Genomic DNA, 20,688 nt, shown 5'->3' on the forward strand with positions numbered 1-20,688 from the left:
GGCCATTGTTGGTTAAACCACTAAAAGTTTGACACAAACCAATTTTTTTGTGATTTTAACTTGAAATTTGAATCTACTACTACTTGAGACTTATGGCTTCATGTTTGCATGATCACTTTTGTGAAATATTTACATTTTAATAATTGTATTTATGAAATTAATATGATGTTGAATTGTTTATTATTATTAATATTAAGAGTTAATATTAGAGTTATATTAATTTGAAGGTGTACATCACTTTAACCACTTTAACGTCACATAAGGGGATAATTTAGTTTACTGTGCAGATACAACTTTTGATTTAAAAAATGTATTAATAAATGATGAAATTATATTGAAAAAAAAACAAGACATAAAGGTAAAGCAAAAGCTATGCATTTATTTATACATCATAAATACGAATAGCAAATGTTTAAGATTTTTAACCATACATTCAAATTGGGTATGAGGATGAATAAGAAAACTGTCCATTATATAAAACTACAGTATAAAAGAATGCAGAAAAGGCTTTGGGAAATACAACACAACAAGAGACTGAAATCTCAATACACATTGGTATCTTTTATTATTCAAAGAAACATTTACAAACAGTTGAACGACAGAAAAAACCTCTGTGTGTAAACTACACATTTACAGATAAGTAACATTTACAGATATTGTATAATCAGTGCTGTTTATATTGCTGTAAAATCATTTTTTATGATTTTTTTTTTTAAAGAGGATAATATATGACACCACCACGTCCCTTATAGCGACCGCTTCTGATTTTGTGCTTTTATTGAACTACTGGTCAATAAATAGTGACGTCATAAATCATCTTATTACGTTATTTTATAAGGTATATCCTCTAACCATTCGCTATACATCTCTTATAATCGTCTCTACCCCAGTGACACTGAGAAAAATATACGATTTGCGTATGATAGAAAACGTAACTACGTCAAATATTTCAATTTCAATGGCACGCGCAAGATTTCTGAAACAAAATCAATGTTGTTTACATGACAAACGCATACAGTGTGTATCTATTTACAGCAGCCATAGGCTTAAACAAAGTTACAAAACTGGAAGTACAGAGAAGAGAAGTTCAATTTGAAACACCTCCATAAAACCCCAGAAACATTTGGTCACGTGACCCACTTGATATCGCGCCTGATTCATACAAGACAACATCAAGTATTTCCTCAGATCTTCGTTCCACGATTAGCGAACGTTTAGGAATCTGCAATGCATTTGCAGGCATTTAATACATCGTAAAAAGAAAGATTAATGAACTATACAAATGTAAGAAGAAAAAATGAGAACCCAACCAGACCGGAAATGACGTGAACATCGTTTATCTTCTAATAACGGAAAAGCAGCTTATTTCAGACACAAACCTAATAAAAATAATAACACTGAAGTTTGTTGTAAAAAAAATGCCCATACAAGAATTTGTGCTTTTACATATGCAGTATAATAAAACGACCGCCAATCATTAAATGAAATAAATTTTAGGCAAATTTTAAGACCAATAAATACCCAGTGTGTACATACTGCTCACAAAAGCATTACATTTTAAAAATTTAACTTCATTTTACAGTAATTATTAAAACATTTTGCCCAAACTAAAGTGAAAGTATAAATAAAAAAATGTCAATAAATTAAAAAAATATATGGTTAGTAACATAGGCATATAAAAGAACCTTCAGTGAACAGACTTATAAAAGCGTGCGCTTTAAACAAACAAACAAAAAATCTATTTGAACTGCTCGGGTATGTGTCCGATTTGCGACTGCATGCTGGTGGGAGGACTGGAAATACCCTCGGACCAGTCGGACATGTTGGAATGGGGCGAAGAGCTGGACCACTGGTCGGGTGAACCCGGCGAGGGCGTGAGGAAAGGATGGTCGGGCACTTGGAGTTGGTGGTTGGGTGTGTTGCCATCCATAGGGGCCAAGTAACTGTGCTGGGACGGCGGCGTTAGGAACTGCGTGCCGGCCATGTTGGGATTCAGAGAGGACGGGTTGAGCAGTTGGGTCTCCTGGGGGATGATGGTGTGGATGGGCATGCTGTTACCCGAGCTCTGCTGGAGCTCCGGTGCACCCAACTCGCTGCTGATGAAGTTCTGGTTCACCACGCCGGGTGGATTGGAGCTCTGGTGCTGCTGTCTCTGTTGCATGTGGATTAAATGCGGTTGCGTGGTCAGGTGCGTGTTCTGCATGCCTTGGTAGTTCATCATCTGAGACAGCGTGGCGGTGGGGTGGCCGTTGTGGAGAGACGTCATGAGACCGTGCTGAACCCCCGAGGGGTTCCTCATGGCTCCGAACTGATTCGGCTGACCCATGCTGCCGTGTATCCGACCGAGCCATTCGCACTGGCCGTTCATACCGGACGATCCGTTGGAGCCGGCCACTGGCAGATGGGTGAGGCGCGGGGGTAGCGGGTCAAACTGCATGTGGGCCAGGTCTTGCTTGGTGCCCATACCCATGTGGCTGACGCCCATGTGAGCGTCTGAGATTCCTTGTAAGTGATTAAGCGGTGATTGCTGGAAGGGTGATGTCATCAGGGGCGGGGAGGAAACGTCTGATATGTAACCGTGGGGCGACTCCAGGGAGTCCACCGGCGAGAGCACAGCCGAGCTGTCTAACAAGTTTCCCTTCCCGTCCTGCGTCTTTTTCTTCTTGACTTTCATGTCTTTGCCGTCTTTGCACCCGATGCCTTTCGCGCTGGGCTTTCTGGGTTTTTTGTTTTGGACGGCGGGTTTCATGCCGCCCATGAAGGAGTTGGGAGAGCAGAGGGGCGGCGACAAGGTGGTGCAGAGCGACGCGTTGTGCATGGGAGGGCTGCGGACCAGGTTGTACTCGTCGACGAGTCGCACGATGTCGTGGTGCATTCTTTCCTGAGCGATGTCTCGCGGTAGACGGTCCATGTGGTCGGTTATCTCTCGGTTCGCGAAATGCTCAAGCAGGACTTTTGCCGTCTCGTAGCTTCCCTCCCTCGCTGCCAAAAACAGCGGCGTCTCCTCCTGAACACGGGAAAGATGATGAAGAAAGTCAAAAGCGTGATCCTACATCATCAATGCATGTTCCGAAATCAGAATATATTAAAGTTTGCTTGTGTTAGCTGCACAAATGGGTTTGATCTCAGGGAACACACATATGGATAAAAATGTATACCTTGAATCGCTTTGGACAAACATTTGTGCCAGTTCTATTATGATTTGTGATACACAGTCAAGTACTCTTACCTTATTGTTTTGCATGTCTTTATTGGCGCCATTCTTTAGCAACACCAAAGCAGCTTCCACATTATTTACAGCAGCTGCCCAATGCAAAGCAGATTTACCTACGACATAGACAGAAACCCATCATTAATACATGCAAGAGTCAACCATAACCACTTATTGCAATTACGATGTAATAACAGTCACAAAAGGGAATCGGTTTAGACTAAATTTGAGCTTTGCCTATGGGTCATTCTACAAAAAAGGTGGAAATGCTTGTCCTTTGCTTTTGCAGACCCCTTAATCATTTAATTTGACCTAATAATCCCATAATGATATATATTTAATAAATATAGACTGTCCTTAAAATGATGAGAGTTTATTTATTTAATTTTATTTTTTTTCCTTTTTTTAAACTTTTTTTTAAATGAAAATTGCCCTGTCCCTTTGATCATACATGGAAGTTGAACTGTGAACTTATTATTTAAAAGCATGTTTTTTATAAAACAAATCTAATTTACATGTACTTTTAACCCTGTATGAATTAACTACAACACTAAAATGGTAAACATACATTAATATGAATAATATCAAATAAATATTTGTCCCCCAAATTTATGTCATTGGTGTTACCCTACCCAAAGCACTTTTATTTTGAAACAATGCATCAGCTCTTTGAAGTTTTTCTTGGGTCAAGAGGTCAGTGAAAGAAGTGGAGGAAGGCAAAAGGTTTGTGAGATGTCTTACCTTATTTGTCTAAAATATCATGATATATCTAAGAATTTTGAGATAAGATTTTTTGGATGTCATTAGTGTTACTCTTTTTTTTTAAAGCTGGGAGTGTTAAGATCTTTACATAAAATACATTATACTGAATAAGTATGTGATTGTTACATCTCTAATGAAATAGGACATGGATAATGGCAGCCATTTTGTTAAAATATTATTTTTTTTCTGTAAATTGTCATTGATGTTACCATCATTGGTGTTACCGTCATTAGTGTTACTTCTCTAATGAGTACTTCCTGCACTATTCCTTTAACTGACCAACATAAAAGCATACAAACAATACAAGATGGAAAATTTTATGAAAGTTTATAAGTTTTATCATATTCATTATCTATTACTATATTCTAATTTTGTCATTGGTGTTACATTGTGTCATTGGTGTTAAACCAAGTTTTGATGTTATGAATGTATTTTCTTGTACTTTCTAGTAATATTTTGTTGTTGATATGAGATGTAAGACATTGTTGATATTTCAGTCTTTGCATCAAAGCCTTTTTGGTTGAATATTTTTGTTTTTGTTGGTTTTAAAGAAAAAAGTCAAACTGAGAATCAAACTATTTCATACAATGCTGGGTAAAGATGAAGAATTTAATTAAACAAATATTAATAATCAATTATTTTTCTTGCTGTTATCATTCCTCTACTCAACCTTTAACTAAATACACAAGCTGCAATGAGAAAAATATTTAGGATCAACATTAATGTTGTTTAAATCATAGGTAACACCAATGACAAATAATTGACTCATGGATTCTTTATTAAAATGTATTAAAAAGTTAAAAATAGATTAAGCTCCCCGTTTTGCGGATTCATAGATTTGACAAGTTAATTAATACTATTAAAGAAGTTTTGGGTATGTTGAAAGAAGTTCATTAAAGCAAATTTCCATCACCCGAATTCCACCTTTTCTGTAGGATGACCCATATATTACTGCATATGTGAGGTGCACTCTGGGATGGCTAATAAAGTTCACGTCTGTGCAAGCATAAGTTACCTTTATCTACAAATCTTATTTCCACCATTCAAATGAAAGATCTTAAATTCATTCATACCAAAGTCATCAATAGCGTTGACATCAGCGTGGCAGTTAATGAGTTCCTCCACCATGCCCTCCACTGCCAATCTTGCTGCCAGTATTAGAGGCGTGGTGCCGTCGTGCATGCGGGCATCCAGGTCTGTGGCACGGTTACGAATCAGAATCTGCAAAATAACAACAAATAACAGTCAAAATTACAGAATTATTCATCAGTAAATGCTACAATTAGGCATTCATCATATTTCTCTATGCACGCACCTGGAAAACTCCCTGCGCATCTGCAGCCACGGCTGCGTGTAGCGGAGTTCGTCCCATGTTGTCTTGGATGTTTGCGTCTGCGCTGGCCTCCAGAAGTCTTTTGGCGGCATCGGAGCGGGCGTAGCGGGCGGCCAGATGCAGGGCGGTCTCACCCGTACGATCCGTCTGGTTGTGAAGGTTGGCGCCTTGGTAAATGAAGTCGTTGATTACGTTGGCTGAGGCGTCTTCTTCTTCCTCGCTGTTTCCGGTTTCGAGACCTCCGCCACTGCACGAGGCGATCATGAGAGGGGTAAAGCCATCTAAAGAGGAGAAAAGTAGGTCATTCTTTAAATTTGTCATTTTAAATTCATATATCCAATACATACAGCTCTGGTTATACTATAATATAGCTATACAGAGGCAGCACATTGAACTCCAACTTTAATAACTCAATTACTGATGTTATATCTCTCATGACAATAACTAATATTTAATATGATAACATTCATTTCTGTTATATGTATATATTTGACAAGATATATTTAATTTATTCAAGAGCAAATTAAATGGGCTATACTATCTACATAGTTTTCTGAGTAAAATGTTGTAAGGAACAGAAACTTTTTCTTAAAACGATGGATGATGCCAAGAAAACAAACAAATCGAAGTTGGATTTGATGCGTTGCCTTTCTGAATCAACCCGGTTCGCTTCGATAACGGATTATAATCAGACGTGGTGGTTTGGTAAAGCCCAGAAAAGCTGGCCGAGCTTTGAAATCTCAATCGCTGGTAACACTTGAGTATTATCATGTCTGAGGAGCTGCTTTCTGCATTGACTTTGACAGAGGCTTCTCTGCTTCAAACGAATCGCTATTCCCAGATCAGATCGGATTTGATCGCACCAAAGAAGGAAAAAAGCATGCAAACCCTTACATAAAAACCAATATGTGATCTCATGTGTCCACATACATTTTGCATGTGCAGAATGTGAAACCTGTGTGAATAACATGTCACCACACGTGGACAACGTCGCCACGTTTCACATGTGTTGCCCTTGGGTTTCACATTGGAATGTACATGCCATTGGCAATATATTGGAGTAAACATGGGATTTACACGTAAAACAACCCATCAAATCATCGGACCCGAAAATGTATGTGGTTATTCAGTCAGGGAAAGAAAGTCGCATCTGAAAATCTTTAAGTGTTGTGGGGTATGTTGTTTTTTTATGAAAAAGCTCATTTGAGCATCACATGAAAGGTTTTAATTAACAAAATACATGTAGGCAAAATATTGTAGGACTTTAAAAAAAAATGTAATCGTTAAAATTGGTAAAAATGTGCTCACTCCCCAGGATTTCTAGATCTCAGTCAGAGTCTTTGAAGTGGATTCCTGTTCCCTCAGGGCCATAAGCATTAACTCTTACTTAAAGCTTCATTCTCAAACCAACACACACGCACAAAAAAATAACTACTACGCTGCTTAAATTCTCAGAATGAGTGAACTCCTCATCTTTATGTTAGCTAGACAACTGAAATAATTTTCCCTGCCTTAAAAATCATCAGAAATCTACTTAAATAAATAAATGTATTTGATCTTATAATGTATGATAAATACATATAATAATAATAATAATAATAATAATAATAATAATAATAATAATAATGTAATACTAAAATAAATAAAAAAATACATAAATAATTCTGAACATACTTATCATACTTAGAAAATAATACATATAATAAGGAATAATAATATTATTAATAATATTAATACTACTGATAGATAAATAATAATAATAATAATAATAATAATAATAATAATAATAATAATAATAATGTAATACTAAAATAAATAAATAAATAAAAAATACATAAATAATTCTGAACATACTTATCATACTTAGAAAATAATACATATAATAAGGAATAATAATATTATTAATAATATTAATACTGCTGATAGATAAATAATAATAATAATAATAATAATAATAATAATGTAATACTAAAATAAATCAAATATAATGAATAATAAAGATATATTTAAAATATATATACATAAATAATATTGAACATACTTATCATACTTAGAAAATAATAAATATAATATTGAATAATAATATTATTAATAATATTAATACTACTGATACATAATAATACTAATAATAATAATACTAATAATAATAATAATGTAATACTAAAATAAATCAAATATAATATATAATAATAATGAATAATAATATTATTAATACTACTGATAGATAAAAATGATAATGATAACAATAATAATAATAATGTAATACTAAAATAAATCAAATATAATATACAATAAAGATATATTTAAAAAAATAAATACATAATTTTGAACATACTTCTCATACTTATAAAATAATAAATAATAATCTTGAATAATAATATTATGTATACTACTACTATTAATAATAATTATAGGTACATAAATGTACATAATTTCATATAATTTAATTTGTAAAATTATGTAACTATGAAAAATGAAATATATTTTAATATATACAATTTTAATATTATATAATATAACTAGAATTTTTTTACATTCATTGACTTAGTAGACGCTTTGTCCAAAGCGACTCACAAATAAGAGAGCATTTTATATTTTATATTATTAAATCAATGACCTAAAGGTTATATAAAATAATATAATAATGTATTTTAATACATTTTTTCATAGGGATTTTATTATATATTCTGTATTAAATATTAATAATACATTATACATTTATAATATAATATATAAAATATTTATAATATATTATATATAAAATAATTAATAGTTATATACTACAAAATTGCTTTTCGTGATAAGATGAATGTTAGGTTTTGGGTAGTATATACTGTGCCGTTCATGTTTTTATTCTTTTTAACATTTTAAACTGTATTAAAATCACATTTATTTTCTTTAATTGTTATTTTAAATTCTCATGTATCTTTGTTTTTATTGTAATTTTATCGTGTATCTCTTATTTTTACATTTTCTATTTTCTCTTTTATATATTGTTTTCTCATTTCTATGTAAAGCACTTTGAATGACCTCTGTGTATGAAATGTGCTATACAAATAAACTTGCCTTGCCTTTTCAGTAGCTACTTTTTTTTATTTTCTTGTGTATTATGAAATCTTGAGAAAATCGACCTTGATCAAATGCTTCTTAAGAAAGGATGGAAATGAAGATGAATAATATGACATAATTATATGCAATTATGGCCAACCTGGTCCCCGGACGTTGACGTCCATGCAGTCGTTCTCTATCTCGCCCTGAGGGGGTGTGGGGGCAATAGAGGGGATGCGCAGATCAGCTGCGTCCAGATGCTGCTGCGTCCACTGGCGGTGATCAGTCTGATCATCTAACTCCAGCATCGCCTGCACCTCAGACTGACAGAGAGGAACAACATGTTCACAAAACTTATATTGTATACAACCTCATCATTTCTCAATAACAATGAATCAAAAGCTTTTATTAACAGATGAAAATATAAAAAACTTGTTTTTGATCAAAGAGAGATATGAGGAGTTACTCTGCTCACCCTGAAGCGTTTAGTGTCTGATGTTTCTTCTTCGCCCCATTCATTCAGGTTGTCATCCATTAATGAAATGTCTGAAGAGTTTTTTAGTGGCCTGTTCCCATTAGACATAGACACGTGTGAACCAAAACCATATTTAACAACTATTTCATAACCCAAGATGTCCAAAGACGACATGGCGTACTGACCTCAGACCAACGGAGTCTTCGCCGACCGGCTCTCTCCTCTTCTTCTTGCTCGGCTCGCTAGTCTTGAAACCCTCCGGAAACCAGAGCTGGCCATGTTCGCGTCGTCGCTTACGAGAGGCGACCATTCCCACGGCCACAAAGGCCAACAGCGCCAATCCCGCCAGGACCACGTACACTGGGTAGAGCTCTACGGGTGGCTCCTCGATCCTGCCTGAAACCGGAGGAAGGGTCGACATGTCAGTCCCACAAGTGGCGTTACAGGTCCGGTTCCTTGCTCAAAGGTAAGAAGCGAATCGTCCCGAAGATGGGCGGACAAACTAGACGTGTGTTGAGGTAATCAGATTTGCTAACTGCTCCTCATCAAAAAGAATGAGATGGCAAATAAGAAAAAGAGGAGGAAAGAAGAAAGGGAACAGAACACCTCCTCTCCCCTTTCTCAGCCCAGGGTACCAGGAGACAACTTTACCACTTCTTCTTTAAGGGGAAAAAAGGGAGGGATTAATGAACTTCAAATTACTGCGCACACTTTAAGCTGTAGAGACGAAGGATTTATTAGGATTTTCGAGATAACAAAGACTCCCAACTTCTAGCACACTCCCGATCAATTTTCCTCCTCCGTCCTTTTTTCGCACTCTCTCCGCTAACGATTTTGAAATGATAAACTCTGCTCACCTAAACCCTTGGAGATGTATTTAGTCCTGGTACGTTAAACAAGGTTAAGGTTGCACCAGCCCCCATGATTTTAAATTCATATCCACGTATCTTGTTGGGACAAATGAGTTGGACATGTTTTACATCAATTAGCAGTTTTGGCGCCAGACTGCTTCATTGATTTTTTAGTCCATCTGATGTGCATTTGCTTCATTGTTATAAAGAACAAATACACAAACTTCAAAGCAATCCCTGTAATCCGCGGTAGGAATCGGCATGCGGAGTGTGGGGTTAAAGGTTGGGGGTTGGTAGGGAATGCTGTCGGAATACATGGGAGTGTGCATAATGTTGATCGAGGGCATTATGGGAAGGCGCTCTACGCGTGCCGACCGGGAGGTGTGTGTGCATGCTGAAAACTCACTTGTGACAGTCTCGATGTAATAAGGCACGTTCAGGTTCCCTCTAGAAGCCAAAGCTCCGAGGAAGGCCGCCACATCGTTGGCACTCTGGAAGCACTCGGAGGTCTGCTGGTAGCATTGACGGTTGTCGATCTCCAGATACACCACAGAGCTGATGAAAGTCAGAACAAAGATGAAATAACATCTTTACAGCATAAAGCCGGTTTTACACATCTTAAAACTGTGGGCCAGGCAGCACATGTTCAATCTGACACCTGTATTAGCAGGTTACAGCGTTCATACTCCACATCACATGCTAAAAACATACTAAAACACTGGAAAACCACTGAAAACCCATGATTGTGATTTTTCGCAAATGTGGCAAAATGTTGCTAATCTTTTTGGAGCAACATGGGAGAAGGTTACTCTCCGAGGATTGAAAATGGGCACGTTGCAAGTTAGTCACATGGTTGCAGTTAATCACTTTACATGCAATATGTAAACCCATGATTTGATTTTTTTTTTGGCTACATTTTGAAGTTTGGTTTCATTTCTAATAATTGTAGATGTAAATGTGTCTCTCTTTTCATGTGAATCAACATTTATGATGATAAAATCTATAATAATTGTGGTCTTCTCACTGTGTGAATAGCTGTTTTCATATATTTACCAGAAAAGGACAAACTTTAAATTTACTGTAATTTTTCAGACTGTATGTGTGAATAAAGCTTTTGATCCTTTATTTTATGGTCATTATTTAAAGTGACAACTCCTTACTTTTTTGGTAAATAAAAAAATAAAGCTTTTGATCTTTTTTTATGGTCATTATTTAAAGCAGCAACGCCTTAATTTTTTGGTTAATAAAATAAAATAAAAATAAAATATTGAATAAAGCTTTTGATCTTTTATTTTATAGTCATTATTTAAAGCAGCAACGGCTTAATTTTTTGGTTAATAAAATAAAATTAAAATATTGAATAAAGCTTTTGATCTTTTATTTTATAGTCATTATTTAAAGCAGCAACGGCTTAATTTTTTGGTTAATAAAATAAAATTAAAATATTGAATAAAGCTTTTGATCTTTTATTTTAAGGTCATTATTTAAAGCGACAACCCCTTACTTTTTTGGTAAATAAAATAAAATAAAAAATAAATAAAGCTTTTATTTTATGGTCATTATTTAAAGTGGCAACCCCTTACTTTTTTGGTTAATAAAATAAAATAAAAATAAAATATTGAATAAAGCTTTTGATCTTTTATTTTATTATCATTATTTAAAGCGACAACCCCTTACGTTTTTGGTAAATAAAATAAAATGTAATTAAAAAATAAATAAATAAAGCTTTTGAACTTTTATTTTATGGTCATTATTTAAAGCGGCAACACCTTACTAACAAAGATAAGTACATTAAACAACCTGCAATTTTATTTCAAACTGAGATGGTGACAGAGCGGCAAACGTTGCAGAGTGCAGCTTTAGGGGCGATTCACATTTCGTTTGATTCACTTTTGCACGCTCAAGTTTGTTATTTCAAATGTAGGCGCGCGGTATGTGAGCTCATAATGGAGGTACGTCGCGCTCGTTTTTTTCAAGCGTGTCCGCACCTAGTTATAAAATTTTTTAGTGACATCTAGCGGTGAGATTGTGAATTGTAACCAACGGCTCAGTTCACAGCTCACCCGTACCTTTCGAAACAAGTAGGAAAGCTATGGTAGCCACCACAGGACAAACCAGTCATTGTCTGAGACAACGTAGAAATGCACTCTATGGAGCATTTTGTCCATTTAGGGCTACTATAGAAACATGGTGGCGCAAAATAGCGACTTCTGTGTAAAGGAGGTGTATGTAGATAAAAACGGGTCATTCTAAGGTAATTAAAAGGATACAGTTAATTTTGTAAGGTCTTTATGCACCACTGATAATATAGTTATGTATATTATATTGCATTTCTGTCATAACCAGAGATGGTTATAAAAATTATATAATGCGCCTTTAAAGCTATATTCAACCTAGTAACTCCAAATTCGCTGTATTTTCTATGTAGAGTTGAAAGTTAACCTGTTTTATTCGCTTGCACGTCACAGATGCACGATGTGTGAAGCCGACAAATTTTTTTTTCACATTCTTACCCTTTGATCTGCATGCTGTCCAGCTCTCTGCGCTTTCTCCCTCCCTCCACGACAATATTATAAACACCGTTTTTCACCGAGCTCAGGATGTCACCAGAAGCGTCGTCCACAGAGCGTTTAATTTTGTGTTTTCTCAGTTCCTGCTCGTTCCCGTAATATGGGTAAATCATGATTTCTCCCTTGCTGTCACGCTGGAAAACCACGTTGGTGTGCAGCACCCGGCTGAGCTCCCGCAGAAACCCGAAAGAGTTGTTTCGAAGCTGCTCCGGCATAATGTGCACCACGAGAACCAGGACTCCGGCGGCTAACTTCTCGGGAACGTTTCTGTTGCAATCCAGTCCGTCCCACTCGCATTCAGCGTTATTGCAGCCCTGGTCACAGTGGCCATCCGCATAATGATCTTTACAGTATTGGTCGTAAAGTGGACTGTACGAGAGGAAAACAATGTGATTAGAAATGGAGTCTATGCTAAAAAAGCACATAATATTTGAAAGAATAATTTTCTTAAAGCACTTACTTGCACTGGCCTTCTAGTCTTTGGCAGTCAAAGCCATCATAGAGGCATCCGGCGTTGTGACACTGTTCATCGCACTTCCCGTTATTAAAATAGAGCCAGCATTGCAGCGCGCCCGAGCAGTTCTGCCACGGATCCATGAAGTTCAGCGAGCAGTCCCCTCCGTCCCAATCGCAGGCGTAATTATTACAAGCGCTATCGCAAATCTTATTGGCTTTCTTGTTCAGGCACTCCGCTATCTCGCAGCTGACCTTGACATCCGGAGCAGGTGTGATGTCTCGCCCGGTGCCACCAGGAAAGCTGTGGTCCAGGATGTGGCAGAAAAGTCCATTGAAGCCTTTGGGACAGACGCAGTGGTAATATGGAGCCTCAGTGATGTACTCGCAGGTGCCGCCATTGTAGCAGGGGTTATTAGTGCACTGTCCTTCTGAGGGATACTGACATTCGGGACCAGTAAAGGCAGGGGTGCATAAACATTTAGGACTCTTGTTACCGGAAACACACGTGCCGCCATTTTTACAGTGAAGGCTCCCACAGGCATGGGCGTCGTAGTCACAGGTTGAGCCCGTAAAACCCTAAGAGACAGACATGAGTTGCGAAACGTTTTTCATAAATTGGTTTACCACAAATTTAATATGCCACCTTCAAAAAAAGTACTATACTCACCGGTGGACATTTACAGATAAAGCCATTAGGTGTGTTACTGGCCACAGCACATGTGCCTCCGTTCCGACATGGCTTTCCCTTACACCCATCAAACACTTTATCACAGCGCTGACCTGCAGGAAAACAAATAAGCTTGTGTCAATCACAAAAACCCAAAAACACAAAGAAAGGTGGTCCAAGGTAGCTCGCCGTACCCGTGTAGCCGGTACGACACTCGCAGCGGTAGTTGTTCGTGAGCTGTGTGCAGCTGTGTGTACCCCGAGGGTCACAAGGGTTGGACAAACATTCGTTGACGTCTCCCTCGCAGCGTTCACCCACATATCCCGGCAGGCATATGCAGTGGTACCCGCCGACTTTGTCCACACAGCGGCCCTGGTTAAAGCACTTGGGCTCTTGTGTGATAGGGTCGGTAAAGGGTGTGCAGTCGTCGATGTTGATCTCGCAATGAACACCTGAGACAGGAGCAAAGACATGTGTTATTAAAAACTCATCTTACTGTACTTAAATAAAACAGGGCTTTAAGTTAAGCTATAGTTCAGTTTTTACGCATACGCGAGGGTCTGTGTACAGTGGGCAAAAATCCTTGATCTTGCGGCACGTTTTCTTAAAAAATGTGATGGAATATGCAGGATATTTATGCAATTTTATGCAATGAAATTGCGAGAACTTGCAAAAATTGCGTGATTTGCAGCTTTTCAATGATGTTCACGTCACTTCATAACGTTACTTTATAACGTTCACATTGCTACATGGGACATGGCTGCTGTTGTGTGAAGTAAATGCAACATTTTTCAACTTTTTGCTAAGATATACATGACTTTTTGCTATGAAAATGCGGGGATTATGAAATCATGCAAGCCTTGCATATTTTTCACGCGGAAATGTGCAATTTATGCGGCGAAAGTGCGGCGTATTTGAAAAAATTCGGCCCCTGCATAAATATACGGACTTTGATATGCGACAATCACGTTTTTCTGGAGGGACTGATTTATGTAGAAATAGTTTGACGTTTGCATGTCGCTGAGCTAAAGAATATAAAATCTTGGGGGTGTAACAACAAAAACAAAAACTTTTTTACTGAAAATACTGTCTGCCTGTGTGTCAGATAGATGCAACAACAAAATTGGTGGTAGCAGCAGAAAAAAGACGCTTTTTTGTGTCTGTAAATATCAATAAAACGATTGATATATGCTCGAAAGGTAATTGCATCACAATAGAGGTATCGGCAAACATTTTATCGCTGGTTTAGAGATTCAATATCATATTATGATAAGATCTCAGATTAACATGCTTGTGACAATCTAATAGGCCTCAAAATACATAGCAAACACAAAATCCGGGTAATTTTGTCAATTTTTATTACACTAATTTAGTTTAATTAGATATGATTAATGTTTTTTTTTATGTTGAATTAATAAACCGAGATATTTATAAATCAATATTTCTTCCGTCTTGCCAGCTTGGCTTTTCTTTTTTTACTAAGATTGATGTAAATCCAGCAATTCATAAATGTATTGCCTTATTTTAGATAATTTAGCTTCAGACGACATTTATTAACCGTCTGGAGTCATTTGGATAACTTTATTAATTGATATACATGGCCCTGGACCTGGTCTTGTAGCAATAGCCAAAAAGACATTTTATGTGTCACAATTATCAATTTTTCTTTTATGCCAAAAATAATTAGGACATTATGTGAAGTTCATGTTTCATGAAGATATTTTGTACATTTCCTACCATAAATATATCAAAATTAAAATTTTTGTGAATGGATGCAGTGCTAAGCACTTGATTTGAATAACTTTAAATACGATTCTCTCAATATTTTGATTGTTTTGCACCTAAGATTTCAGATTTTTAAATAGTTGTATCTCAGCCAAATATTGTCCTATTCATCAATAAAAAGCTTTATTATTTATTCAGCTTTCAGATGTGGTCCAGGGTCACATGTGCTTTTTGGAGCTTTGCCATATTGACCTCGACATAATAAGACAACATGATAGCGTTTTTATGTAAAATGATTTGTTTGTGTTAAATTGAAGAAAAAAAGTTATTTACATCTAGGATTGCACGAGGGTGAATAAATTATGACAGAATTTTCATATTTTGGTAAATTATTTCTTAATAATGCTTTCTAGGTAGGCAGCACATCAAATTTTCAATGCGAACAAAAAAGAACTATTGCAAAAAATATAATATAATTTTTCCTAGGTTATTAATTTCCAATTTTTAAATTAAAAGTCTAAATTTGAGATGTATTCAGCACATCCTTTCACATGCACAATTAAATCCGTCAAAAAGCAAAAGTGTTAGCCTGCCGGGTCTTAATTAACAAAGAAAGGTACAGAAAGCAAACCAAGAGGAGGAAGTGATGGCTGACCTTGTGTTCCCCGTGGACAGGAGCATTTGTAGGTATTGATCAGGTCGATGCATGTGCCTCCGTTCTGGCAGGGCTGAGAAAGGCACTCATTGATCTCAATGGAACAGTTCACTCCATGATAACCTGGCACACATTCAAAAAAAAAGAAAAAAAAGAAAATTGATGAGTAAATTGATGGCAAACATAAAACAAGGCTCTTTCTGTTTACTTGGCAGTTTCTTCCTTTCTTTGCAAAACAAGCAATTCTTTAACAAAAAGAGATTTACATGATACTAATGTGATTTTTTCCAAGTGCAGGTGCATTTATTTTACACTGTCAATTGCATTGTGCTGTATGTACACTAGAGGGTGCACTTAAGAATCTTTTACTAATTTTCAATGTTATTTTAATTAAATAACATTCTTTAATAAAAAGACATACTGTTTCTAGTAATATGCCAGCTTAATTTAATAACTATGTCCTCCAAAATTTGCATGAAGTTTATTAAACCACAGTAATGAGAGTATGCACTTCATAAACTTTAGTCTTTAAACTTGCAATCTTACTTCACAAGAATAGTCGCCCAGGTAGTCTGTACATGTGGCTCCATTCTGGCAGGGATTGGGAATGCATTCATCCACCTGTTCTTCACAATAGCTGCCCGTGTATCCGGCCTGACAGTGACAGTAGTGTGTGCTTCCAGCATCCAGGCACTGGCCGGAGTTACGGCACAGCCGTGCCACCTCGACTCCTAAAGGGCAAGAAAATATTTTCAATTTGTAAATTGAGCAGTGATGGGAGAAATGAGAAACATGTAGGCCTGAAGTAAAAACACACAGTAGTACCCTGCTGTTTGGCAGCCACTTCACAAGATACGCTGGGGACGTCGCAGTAAAGACCGGTCCAGCCCGTCTGACATTGGCAGCTGTACCTGGTGCCACTTTGCCTACAGGTACCTCCATTCTTACAGGGAGATGGTTTACACCAGTTCACCAGCTCCTGAGGATCAATCCCAAATGATTTATATTAATTCATGTATCTATGCAGTTACTCCATCTAAAATAATTATTAATACGAATTAGAGATCTATTTTGTATCATCTCTGTTGTGTTACCTGGCAGTTGAGACCCTGGTAGCCCTGTGGGCAGGTGCACTTGTATGTGCCATAGCTGTCCTGACAGGTGCCTCCGTTCATACAGGGTCTGGAATCGCACTCGTTGATGTCATGTTGGCAGTAGTTGCCCGTGAAGCCCTTGGGGCATAGACAGGTAAAGCTGTTGATGCCATCAACGCAGGTGCCTCCATTAAAACAAGAGCTGGGTGAAAAACAAATATGGATGATTAATCTGTTCAAATACACAGATTTAATTCCAGTAATAACAATTAAACAGCTTTGCATGTTTCTTAAATCATTTATATATCATGGGCTTTGCTGCTGCAGCATCATTTGTTCATCAAAGGGGGCGCTAATGGACAAATGATTTTACTAAACTGATCAGGGGACAGGCATACATTTACTGACCTATAATCATTGTTTTTATAATTGTTTCTTTTTTAAACAAAGTTTCCTTATAACAAATATCTTTAAGTTCAGGTTTTGGCTAAGACCTCATGCCACTTTGACACCAACAATGGTGTACAGGGTTACTTCATTTTTTGGCTAATTGTTCATGCGTGTGAGTTTCTGTTTGTTTTCATTAATATTTGTTTCTATGGAAGTAAATACGTTTCTTTGGTAGCCTTTTGGATGTAACAATTGTATCCAAAATAGAAACAAATCATGTTAGAAATATTTGCTCTCAATTTTACATCTATGTGAACTTACCGTGCAATTAAAGGGACACTCCACTTTTTGAAAATATGCTAATTTTCCAGGTCCCGTAGAGTTAAACATTTGATTCTTATCATTTTGGAATCCATTCAGCCGATCTCCTGGTCTGGCGGTACCGCTGTTAGCATAGCTTAGCACAATCCATTGTATCTGCCATTAGCATCACGCTAAAAATAACCAAAGAGTTTCAAAGTTTTTCCTATTTAAAACTTGACTCTTCTGTAGTTACATTGTGTACTAAGACCGACATAAAATTAAAAGTTGCGATTTTCTAGGCAGATATGGCCAGGAACTATAATCACTTTGCTGCCGTAACATGGCTGCAGGAGGCGCAATGATATTACATCGCAGCCGAAAATAGTCCCCTTATTATCTTTCAATAGCAGGGCACTATTTTCGGGTGCTCCATAATATCATTGCGCCCATGCAGCCATGTTACAGCAGCAAAGTCCTTGATTATTACGCCAAAATGAGAATATTGTTCCTAGCCATATCTGCCTAGAAAATCGCAACTTTGAATTTTACGTCGGACTTAATACACAATGTAACTACAGAAAAGTCAAGTTTTAAATGGCAAAATATCAAAACTCTTTGATTATGTTTAAGGCGCGATGCTAATGGTCTAATCAGATTCAATGGATTGTGCTAAGCTACGCTAAAAGTGGTACCGCCAGACCCGGAGATCAGCTGAATGGATTCAAAAACTGTAAAAATCAAACGTTTACATCTAGGGGAGATGGAAAACGAGCATATTCTCAAAAAAAGTAGAGTGTCCCTTTAAAGTATACATTTTACAATTGAATGCATTCACTGGGATTCAAACCCATGACCTGTGCAATAATGTGAAAGACTCAAATCTTACCTCTCAGCACAGTCTGGTGTGTTATTCTCACAGTGTATCCCGCTAAAGCCGGGCGGACAGGTGCAGGTGTAACTGTTTACGCAGTCTGTGCAGTTTGCGCCGTTTTTACACGGGTTGCTCTCACATTCGTTGATGTCCTCCTCGCATCTGTTGCCGCGGAAACCAGGCAGGCAGGTGCAGGTGAACGCATTAACGGCATCTTTGCAAAATCCTCCGTTACTGCAGGGATCTGGATGAAAATAAATAGGCTTAGAAAATCAACGTAGAAGAGATGAAGATGTAAAACGGTAGGAGGACACGTACTGGGTTTGCAGTCATCGATGTCCGTCTCGCAATTGCGGCCCGTGTAGCCCGACTTGCAGCTGCATTTGTAGCTGCCAACGGAGTTCTGACAGGTGGCGCCATTTCGACAAGGGTTTTTGACGCATTCGTTGATGTCGATCTCGCATGTCTGGCCTACGGTAGGAAACAAGGTTTACAACAAAGAAAGGAGATTCACACATATGTATGCATAATGTTTTAAAATGATGACCTTGCCATCCTTCCGGACACACGCAGGAGAAGCTCTCGTAGTTTTCGGACTCTCTGCAAACACCTCCATTTTTACAAGGTTTTGGGCTGCATGGGGCCAACAGGGTCTCACAGTTTTCACCTGGTGGATAAAATGTCAAAAACTTGATTTTTTTTTGTGTGCACGTAAAATTACTCCTCCATAACTGTTTTCTCATTCTAATCTTTTTTATTTAAGAGTTCTTAGGAGACATTTTTAAAGGACGCTCTTTGTCACTAAATATAGAGGATCACAAATTTCGGGCCTGTCAGTCCTAGCAAGCAAAGAACATTCGGCCTGTTTTCACGACGGCCCACCCCTGCAGGAAGCCAGCAGGTTTTCCTGTCATTGTCTGGCCATTTGTGTTTCTGTGAGAGAGGAAACAGTGCAAACAGGAAATATGACAGGCTCCTGTTCCCACCCTGCTTAAACCCAATTTTTGTTATTCTTGATATAACGGTGTGGATTTTTCCAAAAGAGTCGCTGGGAATAAATATGATTTCAGCTCCAAAAGCAGAACATCATTATCTGTTTTGTCAAATAACACAGCGATTGGAAAAAAATGTAATCCACTGAAAACACATTGTCCTGTGTCGTCACCAAAAAATTATCGCAGGGCCACTGTCAACAAACAAGGGCTCAGCTGAGGAAGACCGGATGTCTTAATACTGCATACTTCAGTGTACTTTATTGTGATGCTCAGTGTCTCATAGATACTGTTGGAGAAGCTACTTTAGCATGGTAGCTTCTCAATCTCCTCATAATTAAAATCAATTCATCTACAATGAAAATACTCTTAGCTAGCCAATGCTACCTCATGGCAATTTGTACATATCTTACAAGTTTGGTCATTCATATGAATTTGTATGACCACATTCATACATTTTTAAACAATTTGTTTTTGCCCCGTGATGTGGGGTTAGGGGCAGTGGTGGCCGGTGACTTCTTTTTTCGAGGGCACATGATGCGAAGTTCGTCACAACATGTATGTAGCACGTCATGTGTGTGGTTCATCATTTCAAAATATGTGTTGGCGCGTCGAGTGAACCTGTGCATCACGTGTCTTATCAAAATAAGTGCCTGCTGCTGACGCGTCTAAAGGATTTATGATAAAAGAGATGCTCGCGTTTGCCAGATACTCGCCATAATCTCATGCGTAATCAGAATTTACTGTTAAAGGACTGTCTGTACGATTACCCAGCTCGTAAAATACATAAAAATTCTCGTGAGATCAGGCTGAGCTAGCTACTGTTTACTACGAGTAGTAATAGATCAAAATATTGGAGTGGACGATGTATATATATATATATATATATATATATATATATACATATTTGCCGTTTTTTAATTTATACATTTGTCAATTAAACTTTTTGTCTTTAAATTTGTTTTTTTTGTAATGAAAAACATTACAAAGCTAGCTACTGTTTACTACGAGTAGTAATAGATCGAAATATTGGAGTGGATGATGTATATATCGGCCGATATTTGCAGTTTTTTAATTTATAAATTTGCCAATTAATCTTTTTGTCTTTAAATTAGTTTTTTGTTATGAAAAAAACTCAAATGTAAAGCAAAATGATAAAATGACCAAGACAGTAATATGTCCAATCATGATGTTACGTGTGTAACACGTAAGTTCTTATTCTGAAGGGGGTCGCACACCAGATCTGGATCGGATCGGATCTAGACGAGAAGTTGTGCTCCAAAAG

The 20,688-nt window shown here is 37.2% G+C and overlaps 1 protein-coding gene across 1 annotated transcript in view; it reads right to left on the reverse strand.

Moving 5' to 3' along the window:
- Nucleotides 1-353: 353 nt before the first annotated feature.
- The window catches only part of notch1b (notch receptor 1b), a 63,707-nt gene continuing 43,372 nt past the window's right edge, over nt 354-20,688 (reverse strand). Inside the window, exons 16-34 of the mRNA XM_073861004.1 lie at nt 18,959-19,078; nt 18,730-18,882; nt 18,427-18,655; nt 16,848-17,049; nt 16,579-16,732; nt 16,304-16,484; nt 15,754-15,890; nt 13,568-13,825; nt 13,374-13,486; nt 12,711-13,282; nt 12,194-12,619; nt 10,087-10,235; nt 9,015-9,225; nt 8,830-8,920; nt 8,515-8,677; nt 5,289-5,587; nt 5,047-5,194; nt 3,230-3,327; nt 354-3,007 (exon numbers count right to left, since the gene is read on the reverse strand). Coding sequence (XP_073717105.1) covers nt 1,739-3,007; nt 3,230-3,327; nt 5,047-5,194; nt 5,289-5,587; nt 8,515-8,677; nt 8,830-8,920; nt 9,015-9,225; nt 10,087-10,235; nt 12,194-12,619; nt 12,711-13,282; nt 13,374-13,486; nt 13,568-13,825; nt 15,754-15,890; nt 16,304-16,484; nt 16,579-16,732; nt 16,848-17,049; nt 18,427-18,655; nt 18,730-18,882; nt 18,959-19,078 — 4,973 coding nt within the window. The 3' untranslated portion in view covers nt 354-1,738. The remainder of the gene's footprint in view (nt 3,008-3,229; nt 3,328-5,046; nt 5,195-5,288; nt 5,588-8,514; nt 8,678-8,829; nt 8,921-9,014; nt 9,226-10,086; nt 10,236-12,193; nt 12,620-12,710; nt 13,283-13,373; nt 13,487-13,567; nt 13,826-15,753; nt 15,891-16,303; nt 16,485-16,578; nt 16,733-16,847; nt 17,050-18,426; nt 18,656-18,729; nt 18,883-18,958; nt 19,079-20,688) is intronic.

Source organism: Misgurnus anguillicaudatus, chromosome 22 (genome assembly GCF_027580225.2).
Source record: "Misgurnus anguillicaudatus chromosome 22, ASM2758022v2, whole genome shotgun sequence".
NCBI classification, from domain to species: Eukaryota; Metazoa; Chordata; class Actinopteri; order Cypriniformes; family Cobitidae; genus Misgurnus; species Misgurnus anguillicaudatus.